Source organism: Moschus berezovskii, chromosome 3 (assembly GCF_049115385.1).
Source record: "Moschus berezovskii isolate FMDL1 chromosome 3, NW_MosBer_1.0, whole genome shotgun sequence".
In the NCBI taxonomy this organism is placed as follows: Eukaryota; Metazoa; Chordata; class Mammalia; order Artiodactyla; family Moschidae; genus Moschus; species Moschus berezovskii.
Window position 1 is genome coordinate 102,794,710 of NC_142462.1, and position 12,729 is coordinate 102,807,438.

The 12,729-nt window shown below is 57.8% G+C and overlaps 1 protein-coding gene across 4 annotated transcripts; it reads left to right on the plus strand.

Annotated features, from left to right (window-relative positions):
• Nucleotides 1-758: 758 nt before the first annotated feature.
• IRF5 (interferon regulatory factor 5) lies at nucleotides 759-12,482 on the plus strand. 4 transcript variants are annotated; one of them, XM_055421241.2, is made up of 10 exons: nucleotides 759-883; nucleotides 4,763-4,869; nucleotides 6,454-6,659; nucleotides 8,637-8,826; nucleotides 9,229-9,275; nucleotides 9,748-9,781; nucleotides 9,958-10,233; nucleotides 10,408-10,800; nucleotides 10,890-11,008; nucleotides 11,315-12,482. In XM_055421241.2, the coding sequence occupies exons 3-10, from the start codon at nucleotides 6,465-6,467 to the stop codon at nucleotides 11,558-11,560; spliced, it is 1,500 nt and encodes a 499-aa protein (XP_055277216.2). In that variant the 5' UTR covers nucleotides 759-883; nucleotides 4,763-4,869; nucleotides 6,454-6,464; the 3' UTR covers nucleotides 11,561-12,482. The 4 variants fall into 4 exon arrangements, with proteins under 4 accessions (XP_055277216.2, XP_088690786.1, XP_088690785.1 ...); XM_088834659.1 differs by lacking the exon at nucleotides 759-883 and adding an exon at nucleotides 1,643-1,663; XM_088834660.1 differs by lacking the exon at nucleotides 4,763-4,869 and having other exon boundaries at nucleotides 779-883.
• Nucleotides 12,483-12,729: the final 247 nt, after the last annotated feature.

Here is a 12,729-nt window from a genome sequence, read left to right on the forward strand (position 1 = left end):
CAAAATCTGAAGAGGAGCAGGAGTTCCCAAGCGAAGAATGCTCCAGGAGAGGGAACTGGACAGTGTGAGGGTTGCGACCAGCAAGGGCGGCCTCCCTGTGGAACCAAAAAAACGTTCAGACTGGCAGACGGAAGGAAGATCAAGGTAGCGGTGAGTGAAGAGGTGGGACGAGAGACCAAGGCGCTGACCCCCAGAGGTCCCCAGGGCGATCGGGGAGGGGGAGCAGGGGCAGGCAGGCGCGAAGGTTAAGGATTAGAAAGAAACAGAGTAGCCTGAGCATCCCTGTCTGTAAGCAGCCCGTGGAGCGAATGTCTGAGCCTGGATGCCAGTGGCTGGGGACTGGGAGACCCTCGGAAGGGTTCGCGGGCGCGTGGGGCGAGGGCCAGGCGCTGCTAGTCCCCCCACCGCGCTCGTACGTGGCTCAGTTGACCGCCAGTGTCCGCACCGATCTAGAACTCCCGGAGGGACAGGCTAGAAAGTTCCCGGGCCCAGCCGATCACTGTGGCAGGGTGGGGTGGGGGGCTGAGGTTGTCGAACGACTCTTGCGCCTCCAGATTTCTGAAGGAGCCCAGCAGTCCGTCCCGGCCACCGCGCTACCGCGCGTCTCCGCCAGGCCCTGGGCTGCAGGGGAACCAGCCTGGCCCGGGGCTCAGCCCCGTCCCTCGGTCGCGGAGTCTGCGCAGGGACCCCAGGGTGGCTCTGCGGGGCAGGGCGGGGCGCTGCCGGCGCACCGAGGCTGGGCGGCCGCGGCCCAGGGGCGGGGGCGGGCGATGCGGAAGTGGCGAGCGGGCGGGCGGACCCGCGCGGCTCCAGGACAGCGCAGCTCGGCCCCACCGCCTGGCCGGGGCTCCCGGGCGCAGCCACGCGGGCGCACAGCAGACAGGTAGGTCCAGGCGGCCGCGCGCTCCTCTCCGCGCCCGCGGGGCACCTGCCGGCGGCGGGCTGGGGACTGGAGCGGGGCGGGGGCGCGGGAGGGGTCAGCGGCCGGCTCTTCCAGGTGCCCGAGCTCGGGGTGGGGAACGCCCAAGGCAGGACGCGCCCCGCCGTTGTGGGGGCCTCCAAGATGCCTCCTATATCTTGATCAGAGTGGGGTGCCCCGCACCAGCAGCCTTGGTCCAGAAGGCACCCGAGGAGCCGGGAGGCGCGGGCGGCGGAGTCCGCACCGCTGCCAGGGGCGCCAGCTCTCCTGCTTCTCTCCCTTCCTCTCGCCTTCGCGAAGGATGGGCAGCGCCCGGCTTGGGCCATGGAGGGAAAGCCCCGATTCCCCCTCGAATTCTGTATGCTCCAATCCCCCTTCCCCGGGCAGCCCTCCCCTCATCCTTTCCAGGAAGAGAATGAGGTTTAAGAGGTTCATCTCTCCCTGGATCTTAAGGCCAATGGCAAGAATTCGGGCAGAGAGTGGGTAGGAAGATGGTGTCAGGCGAGGCGCCGGCTGTCCTTTTACTTGCAGCGGAGAAAAGCAGGTGCTGACCCTCCTAAGCGAGAACCACGGACATGATACTTCGTAGACTAGTTTCTCTACGGCCTTCCCCCGAACGTCAGAAGGAAACAGTCGAGAATCTAAAAGGGGAGGGAAAGTGAGACCAGTGTGACCGTGTTGCGGGGTAGGAGACGGTGAACACCTGCGCGGCCCGGGCGCGCAGTTGTCTCTCCGGCCGCGGAGGTACCGGATCTGGCCCTGGGGAGCTGGGGCGGAGGGGACTTCCCTGGCTTCGCCGCTACCCTGTGCCCATCAGAGCGGGGATGAGGGCGGGGAGCGGTCGGAGACCCTAAACCAGCGCTCAGGGCCGGGGAGCGGGTGGGGTCGGTTCAGTGGGCTTGGCCAGGAGGCGCGGCCAAGCCGCCCCGGGCGGCATCTGCGGGGACGGTCTTGAGAGCAGAGCCGAGTTGGGGCCCCCTGCGCGCCCAGAGCGGGGATGAGTGACCAGGACCAGTAAGGACGAGGGCGGGGTCGATGGAGAAAGCTAGTCTCCCGGCAGAAGCAGCCAGGCCAGAGCAGGGTTATAGGGTTGGGTACTGGGGCTCCCAGAAAGTCAAGAGAAGCCTTGGGAAATCACCCTTTTTTTTAACCCTGGGGTTTCCCCCCTGAGCCTTGGCCTTACCCCACCGTGCCCCCAGAGGAAGCCGAGGGAAGCGTCTTTCTGCCCGCATCTGCTGCCCTGGAGTCTCAGCTCGTCTCCCCTGGATGGGGAGGGGCTTAAGGTCTCGCTGGGCGCAGGGCACCCATGCCTTCTCCAGGAGTTTGGTGTGGATTTTGCGGGAAACGTCTGAAATCAAATTCAGGAGGTGCAAGGGCTTGCTGATCGCACACTACTGGGGGCTGCAAAGCCTCCTCCCCTAGCGGGTCCCTGGTACATAGTGTTCAGGCTTCCCTTGTGGCTGGTTCCTGGGACTTCAGGAGTTGTGGGGCCTGTGCACCTCCGGAGATGCTCCTGGGCTGCCCCTTCCCCTATAATAGGGCCTTCCTCAGGTCTTCAGCAGGCCACTCCTCCTTTGAGGTTTCCATGGAAGCTGATGTATGCTCATCTGCTTTCCCTCATCTTTCAGGGCTCTAATCCGCAAGGCTAGTCTGGGGGCTGCAAACCTGCACAGCTGTTGAGGAGTCAGGGCAGACCCCCTGACCAGCCTGCATCCTGATGGGAAGTCAAGTCCTCCTCCCAGCAGCCACGAGGGGCATATGTGTGTGTGTGTGTGTGTGTGTGTGTGTGTGTAGTTGCTCAGTTGTGTCCAACTCTTTGCGACCCCATAGACTATAGCCCACCAGTCTCCTCTGTCCAGGGGATTCTCCAGGCAAGAATCCTGGAGTGGGTTGCCATGCCCTCCTCCAGGGGATCTTCCCCACCCAGAGATAGAACCTGGTATTTTAGAACAAACTATTGCAGGCAGATTCTTTACCTCCTGAGCCACTTTCCTGGTGGGGGAGGGGTGTAGCATGGACTTTCTCAGGGCCATGCTTCTGGGACCCCCTGGGAATCTGAGTGACTGCTTCCATCTGGAGAGAAGTAGGGATGGAGTGCAAAGGCACTGAAATTCAGAACTCCTGGCATTGGGATAGCTTGCATCAGGTCTACGAAGAAGGCAATGGCAACCCACTCCAGTACTCTTGCCTGGAAAATGCCATGGACGGAGGAGCCTGGAAGGCTGCAGTCCATGGGGTTGCTGAGGGTCAGACACGACTGAGCGACTTCACTTTCACTTTTTACTTTCATGCATTGGAGAAGGAAATGGCAACCCACTCCAGTATTCTTGCCTGGAGAATCCCAGAGACAGGGAAGCCTGGTGGGCTGCCATCTATGGGGTCGCACAGAGTTGGACACGACTGAAGTGACTTAGCAGCATCAGCATCAGGTCTAAGCCCATCTCCAGGCAGGAAGAAACCTCTTTGGGGAGCTGATGCTGAGCCTGGTCCTAATGCCCCTGGATGCAGGCAAACCTGTGGCTGAAGCTCCCTGTGTGGCATACTGGGCAGACCCTCTCTTGGCCCTGGCCAGGCTTTTGGTGGGAGGCCTTCTCCAGAGCCCTTCCCTGTGCTGCTAGTAGGGGCTGCACCTTACTGCCAAGAGGTCAGAGTTTGTGTTGTAGAGCAGTGTGGTGGGACTTGCCCTGACTTCCTCCTTGCCCTGGGCAGAGAAATTGACCTTCCTGACCTCCCAGTTCACCACCTCTGATACATCTGCAGGCCGGACCATGAATGGGGGTCATCAGGGAAGCTTGGCTTGTCCTCTGTCACCAGAACTTTGCTCGGTCCACCTTCTCACAGCCAGAATGGCCTGCTGCTGTGACTGTGGCCTGTCCGTTCTAGGACCCAGGCCTTTGGGAGGCGTGGGGATGCTACAGACACAAATTGGATGAAGCTTTCCAACGCTGTGAATTACACAATGGACGATGACTGCCAGCGGGCTTGAGGGTTGGGGGATGGGCTACAGGATGAGAGACAGAGCATTTGGTCGGGGGGACCCAAATGTGATTTTCTCCACATCCCTTCCCTCCCCCCAGCTCATAGTGAGTCAGGTTTCCGAGTTGTCCGGTCTGGCCACTTTCATTTCCCCTAGGGCTGGGTGGAGGCTAGCGCAGAAAGGGGAACCGAGCCACCCATCTTCTGAGACCTGGGGGCAGGGCTGGGTGCTCTCCCATCCTCTCTGTCCCAGCCCAGTGCTGGGCACTGCTCTGGGGAGAGGCCCACAGATGAGAATTCTTAGCAGCGTGGAGGTGGCACTTAGCCGCCACAATCCAGAAAGGTGTTGAGCAGGGAATTTCAGGGGACATTCTGAAGCAGGCCTGGATGATGGGGTGTGTGTGTGTGTGTGTGTGTATCCCAGTGCAGGCCAGGATGCCCACCAAGACTTGTGTACTCCCAGAAGCCTTTGCTCCCAGCAACAGTCCAGCCTGTGGTTGGGTGGCTTTAGCTGTCAGAAGGTTCTTCAGCAAGGATGTAGTCTGTCGCAGGGGAGGCTGTCTTTGTGTTGACTTGAACCCTAGTCTTTTTGCCACATGGGGGTATTTCTCATCCCCACCCCACTGAGTGTTTACTTCAGCCACCCAGACACCTCATTTCCTTCAGTCATCCCTTCACTGACAGGCCTGCCCACCTCAGACCCTCACTGCCTCACAGCCCTCACAGCTTTCCTCTTGGGTCCAGTCTCACCTTTGAGTCAGAGGAGGATCCTGGGGAGAGCAGGGTTGGTTGGGGTGGCAGTGGGGTGGAGGGGGCGATAAAAAGCTGGAGGATGGATGCTTCCAACATCTGGCTGGCTTTCCTTAGGTCCTACTTTGGTCCAGTAAATGCAGATGCCCAGGAGGGGTGAGTGGTGAGGAAGAAAGAACCAGAGGCATTCCTGCCCTTGAAGAGGTTGCCCACTGACCTGAAAAGTAAGCGAGGCGTCTGGGTGGGGGAGGCAGTGCAGGGCGGAATGAGAGCCCCGCTTGTCTCAATGGAGAAGAGTTCAGGGCAGCCCATGGTGCTCTGGAGAGGGAGGTGTGAGTGTTGGGGATCCCAGCCCGGAGGGCTAGTGTTGGCGCCTTTGTTCCAAGAAGCATGACTTCTGGGAAAGACCCCGGCCCACCCCAGCCCTGTGCCACCGTCATGGCCGCGACTCCGTCACTTGTGGAGCATCTCCAACAGGGGACGGGTGGACCAAGGAAGTGGGAGAGGAGCGTGGTGCCTGCGGTCTGTGTCCTCTTACACACGCAATTGCACGCCCACCTAACTCACATATGCTCAGAAACCTGGGGCCCAGGGTGGGAGGCAGCCTCATTTCTCATCGTGGCTCAGCCCTTTGTTCCTTCCTTGCCCATCGACAGAGTCTCCTCTGAGTCTCAGGACGGGGGGCTATGATGGCTCTGTCCCTTCTGTAGCTGACCCTGGGCTCCCAGGTGAGGGGCAAGTGCAGGGGAGAAACCACGCAGGAGTGCAGCAGAGAGAGCGGGCTCAGGACAGGGAAGAGAAGTTTCGGTCCAGGGTCTGGAGAGGGGCTGGCAGGTGGAGTGGACAAGGCAGGGATTCCCTGTGGCCAGCTGGCTTCTGACTAGGGAGGCAAGTCTGTGGCCTGGGGGTTGGGGGGTGGCACTCGCTCCGGTGGGGACTCTATCTGTGTGGATCCCACCGCAAAATAAGGTACTGCTAAGTGAATGCATGGCTGGTGGAGGAACCAGAGTCTAGGAAATGGCTGCCTTGAAAAGCAGAAGTTCTAAGTTTGGTGGCCACTGTCCTTGCCAGTGATTCAGGTGGTAGATGGAATTGGCTCATGGGATTTCTTTCAAGATGTCCGGGTCAGGGGAGGGTGGGACGCTTCATCCCTGAGGGAAACCAAGGAAGGAAGGAAGCTCTGAGGACTGGGTGTGGAAACCCCTCCCTGACCCACAGGTTCTGCCTTGTCTTAGCGGGCTTTCTTGGAAGTTGGTTTGGTGAGGGAGAGGGAGGGGGATAGGGGAAGCAGGAAGAAAGCTAAGCAAGGATGTGGACTCAGCCAGAGACTGGCTTCAGCTAGAACCTGTGTGGACCCTGGAGCGCACATTTGCTCCACCTGAAGCAAGGGGACCAGCCCTTTGTCCCTGTGTGTGTCACGGACTGTGGGCTCTCCCCCACAGAGTGGAGGGGTGGGCCTGGCCCTGGAGCAGGGCAGCTGAGGGCAGTTCTCCGGTGATGGGCAGCTCCATGCTGTGCTTGGACTCACAGCAGCTGGGGAACTGCTGCCCCGCCGGGCACAGGACGTCTGGGTGGGACGCCCACAGTGTCCACTACAGCTGTGGAGCCCTCCTTCCTTTCCCTCAAACACAAAGCCCAGACGCAGGGACCTTGTGACAGGAAAGCTGATGGTTGGAGAGGAAAACTGACTTAAGCATCTGGACAGGCTGGAGCGACTCCGGCCTCCTGTGCTGGGAGGAAGGGGGAGTCCCACGGGCCATGGCTTGGCCCCTTGATGTGCCCTGACCGCCCCCTGCTCTCTCCGGCAGACGCCTGTGCCATGAACCAGCCGGCCCCCGCCGCCCTGCTTCCGCCCCGCCGCGTGCGGCTGAAGCCCTGGCTGGTGGCCCAGGTCAACAGCTGCCAGTACCCAGGGCTTCAGTGGGTCAATGGGGAAAAGAAATTGTTCTACATCCCCTGGCGCCATGCCACACGGCACGGCCCTAGCCATGATGGAGATAACACCATCTTCAAGGTAAGCCCTGGGCCTCTGAAGGCCCTTCCCTGGAAGAAGACTCCCCCCTACATCAGACTGGCCACTCTTCCAGCTGCCTTGCAGCTGGCGACCCCAGGCCGGGGCTAAGGGACTGCAGGCATCACGGCTGGGCAACCTTTCTAACCTGATCCCTGGAGCAAGGTGAGGACTGAGGGGCCCCAGGAGACCTTTTGGTAACTCCTCCTCCTCCTCCTCTCTGTACTTTTTCATCACACGCGAGCGCCTGTCCCGGATGCACATTTGGTGGACACATGCGCTTACAGGACCACAGAATTCCCCCATAATCTTAATACTATGAATATTTTTTTGCTTGTATTATCAGTTTTCTCCATGTGTATATGAAGTGCAAAGATGGAGTCAAGCTATAGATTCTATTTTGTAACCTGCCTTTTCCACCCAACATCAGGACCGGCTTTTCCATTCCAACAAATGCCACATTCAAATGCCACTGAATGTTCCATCGGAGCAGGGAGCACACTTTAGTCACCAAGTCCCAGATTTTGGACACCTTAGGTTGCTTTCAGTGTCTCCATGTTGAAGACCGCACTGCCATGGACACCCTCTAAGAGAATGCTTATTTTTAAAGTTCTGGCCAGGTATTGCTTAGTTTCTGCACATAGTGTTTGTCTTTTCAAGGTTCCTTTCAAATCCATTTCTCATTTTTGAATAAGTAACATGGTCACATAATTCAACATTTAAAAAACTGTAAAATGCAAAAAGTCTCCCAGATGGGAGACAGTCTTCCAGACACCCAGCCTCCTCCTTTGGGACAGTTCGTATTCTCAGTTTCTCGTTTGTCCTTCCTGAGGGATCTTTGTACATGTGCAAGCACGTATGTGCCTATCCTTTCCCCTGCTGCTGCTGCTAGGTCACTTCAGTCGTGTCCGATCTGTGTGACCCCATAGACGGCAGCCCACCAGCCTCCTCCGCCCATGGGATTTTCCAGGCAAGAGTACTGGAGTGGGGTGCCATTGCCTTCTCTGATCCTTTCCCCTACTTTTGACAAAAATGGTAGATGTTTACATCTTTTTATGCACCTCATTTTTTGAAGATTACAACATGTCAGTATATAAAAAAACTTCCTTTTTTTTTTCTTGTTGCCCAATATTCCATTTTATGGGTTGGCCATAATTTAACCAGCTCCCGTTGATGGACATTTAGATAATTGAGGGTCTTTTTCTTTTAGAAACAGAGCTGCAATGAATAAGCTTATATGTGTAAGCTTTTGTGTGGATGCATCTTCATCTGTTGGATAAGTTCCCAGAAGTCAAATTTCTGAGTTAAAGGATGGAAATGTGTAATCCTGAGATCAACCAAATTACCTTCCAAAATAACAGTACTGGGAGTTCCCTGGTGATCTAGTGGTTAGGACTCCAGCGCTTTCACTGCCATGGTCCGATTCAATCTCTGGTCAGGGAGCTGAGATCCCGCAAGCCACATGGTGAGGCCTGCCCCCCAAAAATCATTATCATAATAATACCAACAGCCCAAGTGTACAGAGTCCATCCCAAGGGAAGACACTGTTCAGAGAGCTTTGTGGGCATTAGGCCTGAGTCTTCACCACCACACCGTGAAGCAGGTGCTGTGATGGGGAGACCAAAACAGAGGCAAAGTGACACAGTCCTGGCACACAGGTGGTGGTGGCAGGTTCCGATCCAGACCCAGTTCTTCTCCAGACCCCTCTTATCCACCATGTTATCCCATCCTCCTTAGAGATTATACCTGTTTGCCTCCTTAAGACCAGTGACTATGATGCCTTTCAAAGCATCTAGATTTCCTCTAGCTTGTTGGAGCCTTAAGAGACTGGCCTCCTACCTCCCACTTTGCAGATGGGCGCTGGGCTCGGCCTGTGTGATGGTCTCATCCACAGCAGTGACTCCCCCCTGGCCCGGAGGGGCTGGGCTTTGGTGAGGGGCGAGGTTCTCTGTGGTCGTCTGTCTTGTCTTCCTGCCCTAGGCCTGGGCCAAGGAGACGGGGAAGTACACCGAGGGGGTGGACGAGGCCGATCCGGCCAAGTGGAAGGCCAACCTGCGCTGTGCCCTGAACAAGAGCCGTGACTTCCGCCTCATCTATGACGGGCCCCGGGACATGCCGCCTCAGCCCTACAAGATCTACGAGGTCTGCTCCAATGGCCCGGCTCCCACAGGTATCCAGGCTGGCTGTGTGTGGGCCACTAGGGGGCTATGCATGGAGGCCTGGGGCCCCTCCAGCGTGCAGTGGTTGGGGACGTGCTGCTCAAGCAGAAACCCAGGAGTGGATCACTGGAGGCTAGGAACGGCTTGGCATGGACCAGGCTCCCCCTCCCCGGGTTTGATTTCCTCACCCCATCCTGGTTCTTGGCTCCAGTGAATGTAGGTCGGGTGACCCAGGGAGGGGAGGGCCGTGGGGTCAGGGGCGGTGCCCCCAGTGATTGCTGGTGGCTGTGTGGCCTTTCCCTCTGTGTTTGGGCAGCTCTGGGCAGGAGAGAAGCCACCTGGAACCCTGAAGGCCTTCCTCCCTCTCCCCCACCGACTCCCTTCTGGTCTTTCATTTCTGTCTCCCTCTGCAGAGTCACAGCCCAGTGAGGATAACAATGAGGAGGAAGAAGAGGAAGAGGTGAGCTTGGGGGCACACTTGGCAGCCTGTGCCACCACGCTGGGCCTCGCTAGGGCTGGCTGCTTGTCCCACTCCGCTGCAGGACTGGACAGTTCCATTCCTCTGGAGCCTGCTGCCGTTTCTGAAGCCCTTCTCTGGGTTTCTTCTCTTGGGATTTTGGGGACAGGAACAAAGTCACCACCTTAACCTCCCTGGGACTCTGTTGGTAGAAAACATGCTCACACATGGTCTTGGCCTCAATAACTGGGGCTTAGTAGGTATTCCCAGCTGCAGAAGCAGAAACTGGGGTACTAAGAGCCTACTGACATGCCTGGGATGGCAGAGCTGGGCCTGAGGGTCTGGCCGCGCCTAAGCTGAAGACCAGGGAGTTGCCTTGTGGGTCTCATTCTTCAGCATCGGATCAGTTTAATAACCTGTCCTCCCTTCTCTCTCTGGCCTCCTCGCTCCTCCTTTGCCTGTGTCTTCTCTTCAGCTCCAGAAGATGTTACCAGGCCTGAGCATCACAGGTGGGGCTGGGAGGTGGTGTGGTTGGGGGTCTAGTATAAGGAGGAGCTGCGGGGTCCACAGGTACCTGGGAGGGGGCTGAAGGGAGGCTGAGGGATGGCCCGGGCTGGGAGTAGGTGAGCCTGGAGGCAGTTCCTAGAAGTGACATTAAAATTTTGTCCACTCCCACCTTCTATAGAAGCAGTGCAGCCCGGCCCTGCCATGGCACCCTATTCTTTACCCAAAGAGGATGTCAAGTGGCCACCCACTCTCCAGCCGCCTGTGGTGTTGGCCCCCCCTGCTCCAGGCCCCAGCCTGCTGGTTCCTGCTCCTGGCAACGCCGCTGACTTTGGGGAGGCGTTTTCTGAGGTCCTGCCAAGCTCGCACCCGCAGCCAGGGCCCCTGTCTACTAGCCTGCCCCCCACAGGCGAACAGCTCCTGCCCGACCTGCTGGTCAGCCCCCACATGCTGCCTCGTAAGAACCCACGGGGTTGGGGGAGGGTGGGCAGGGAGGAGCAGCTGGGAGGGAAGTGGGGAGGACTGATGACGGCCTGGCCGCAGGGCAGAGAGGGCAGAGAAGATCAGTGGGCGGCAGAATGGGGAAGCATGGGGCTCATGGGTGGGGCGGGCCTGCCTCTCTGTCCTGCAGTGACTGACCTGGAAATCAAGTTCCAATACCGGGGGCGGCCACCCCGGGCCCTCACCATCAGCAACCCTCAAGGCTGCCGGCTCTTCTACAGCCAACTGGAGGCCACCCAGGAGCAGGTGGAGCTCTTTGGCCCCGTGACCCTGGAGCAAGTGCGCTTCCCCAGCCCTGAGGACATCCCCAGCGAGAAGCAGCGCTTTTATACCAACCAGCTGCTGGATGTCCTGGACCGTGGGCTCATCCTTCAGCTACAAGGCCAGGATCTGTATGCTATCCGCCTGTGCCAGTGCAAGGTGTTCTGGAGCGGACCCTGTGCCTCAGCCCATGGCTCACACCCCAACCCCATCCAGCGGGAGGTCAAGACCAAGCTCTTCAGCCTGGAGGACTTTCTCAATGGTGAGGGCCCTACCTCGTGTTCCTCTGGGTCTCCTTTCGTCCAGGGGCCTGGTGCCCGCCTCTGACTAAGGGTCTCAATCTCAATGCAGAGCTCATCCTATTCCAGAAGGGCCAGACCAACACCCCACCTCCGTTCGAGATCTTCTTCTGCTTTGGGGAGGAGTGGCCTGACAGCAAACCCCGGGAGAAGAAGCTCATCACTGTACAGGTATACTCCCATCATCAACCCTTCCCGAACTCTGCTTTGAATATTGGGGAATCCCAGGCCCATGTCCCAGGGTGGAGGGGCAGGGCTGTCTGGGTAGTGTGAATTCAGCGGTCAGAGTTAATTGAGGACCGGCACTGCTCACACATAAGCTGCCCTTTTACGAAGCAGAAATTGGTGCCCCTTCTTCTGGCGGATGTAAACTACCACCGGGCTGCCCCCTGGTGGATCCCCTCATTCATAACTCGATCGGACAGCCCTGCCGATCCAGAGGGTTCACCCTGTCCTGTCTCCTCTTCACCCACTTAGGTGGTACCCGTAGCAGCCCGGCTGTTGCTAGAGATGTTCTCAGGGGAGCTTTCTTGGTCAGCTGATAGCATCCGGCTACAGATCTCAAACCCAGACCTCAAAGACCGCATGGTGGAACAGTTCAAGGAGCTCCATCACATCTGGCTGTCCCAGCAGCATCTGCAGCCTGTGGCCCAAACCCCTGCTATGCCAGGCCTCAGTGCCCCACAGGGACCCTGGCCCATGCACCCAGTTGGCATGCAGTAAGCAGGCTGCAGGTAGTGACTGACCCAGGTTTCCTGGGTGGCTGTGCGGAGATGTGGAGGGCGAAAGTTCCCCGGGGCACCTGATGAGCACCAGGGTCCTATCTTGGGGTCTCCAGAAGCAGATCTGGGTCATGAAGAAAAGGGAAAAGAGGCCCAAGTTCCAGGTTCTCCTCAGAAGCTGAGGGAAGCTGGAAGCCAGTTTTGCTTTGAGGACTCTGTCTTCCCGCATATGTCTTGCAGGCTCTGGGGGAACTTGGCCATCAGCACCAGTGTGGAGGGAAGGAACTCCGCCAACTCAGGGGGCCTAGTTGTACAGAGGGAGTTGCCCCAGAGCAGTCCTTTCTTGTGGCTGACTCATTTCTTCTGGCAAGAAGAGCCAAGTGCTGGGGGTCAGACCTCCCTGGCAGGTCCTCTGCAGGGCATGGGCCTGATTTTGGAGTTCCCTAGCTTTAGCGTTGAGCCCCTGGGGGAGGAAATGGCAACCTACTCCAGTATTCTTGCCTGGAAAATCCCATGGACAGAGGAGCCTGCTGGGCTGCAACGCATGGGTTCACAGTCGGACATGACTGAGTGACTGAGCACATGCGTGTGCACACACACATGCACACACACAGAGCTACAGTCCATGGGTTCACAGTCGGACATGACTGAGTGAGCGCATGCGTGCACACACACACATGCACACACACAGAGCTACAGTCCGTGGGTTCACAGTCGGACATGACTGAGCGACTGAGTGTGCACACACACACACACACACACACACACACACAGTTTAAGCTTCATTTCCTCACAACAGCCAGAGACAGATTAAGTATTACACCAGATACTAAGTCTGGCAGCTACCTCCCTTGAGAAACTAAGAACCTGGGATAGAAAGGGGACATTTATGTATTTTTGGATTAATAAATATTAAAAACAGACTCAGTTATTATTTTTCAGTACCAGTTGCTCCCATGCTGTTCTACTGGACCATATTTCTCCTGTCAGCTAGCTCTCTTTACCCCAGCACCTGCCCTCCTGCTCTGGGGCTGTTGACACAGGGAGGGCCTGTCTTCCAGGCTGATGAGTCAGTGGAGCCTTCACAAGCACTCGGCTGGCTGGCTTTGCTTTCCAGGTGGAAGCCGGCTGAAGCAAGGGTGTGAACTTTTACATGTGTGCAGAGTCTAA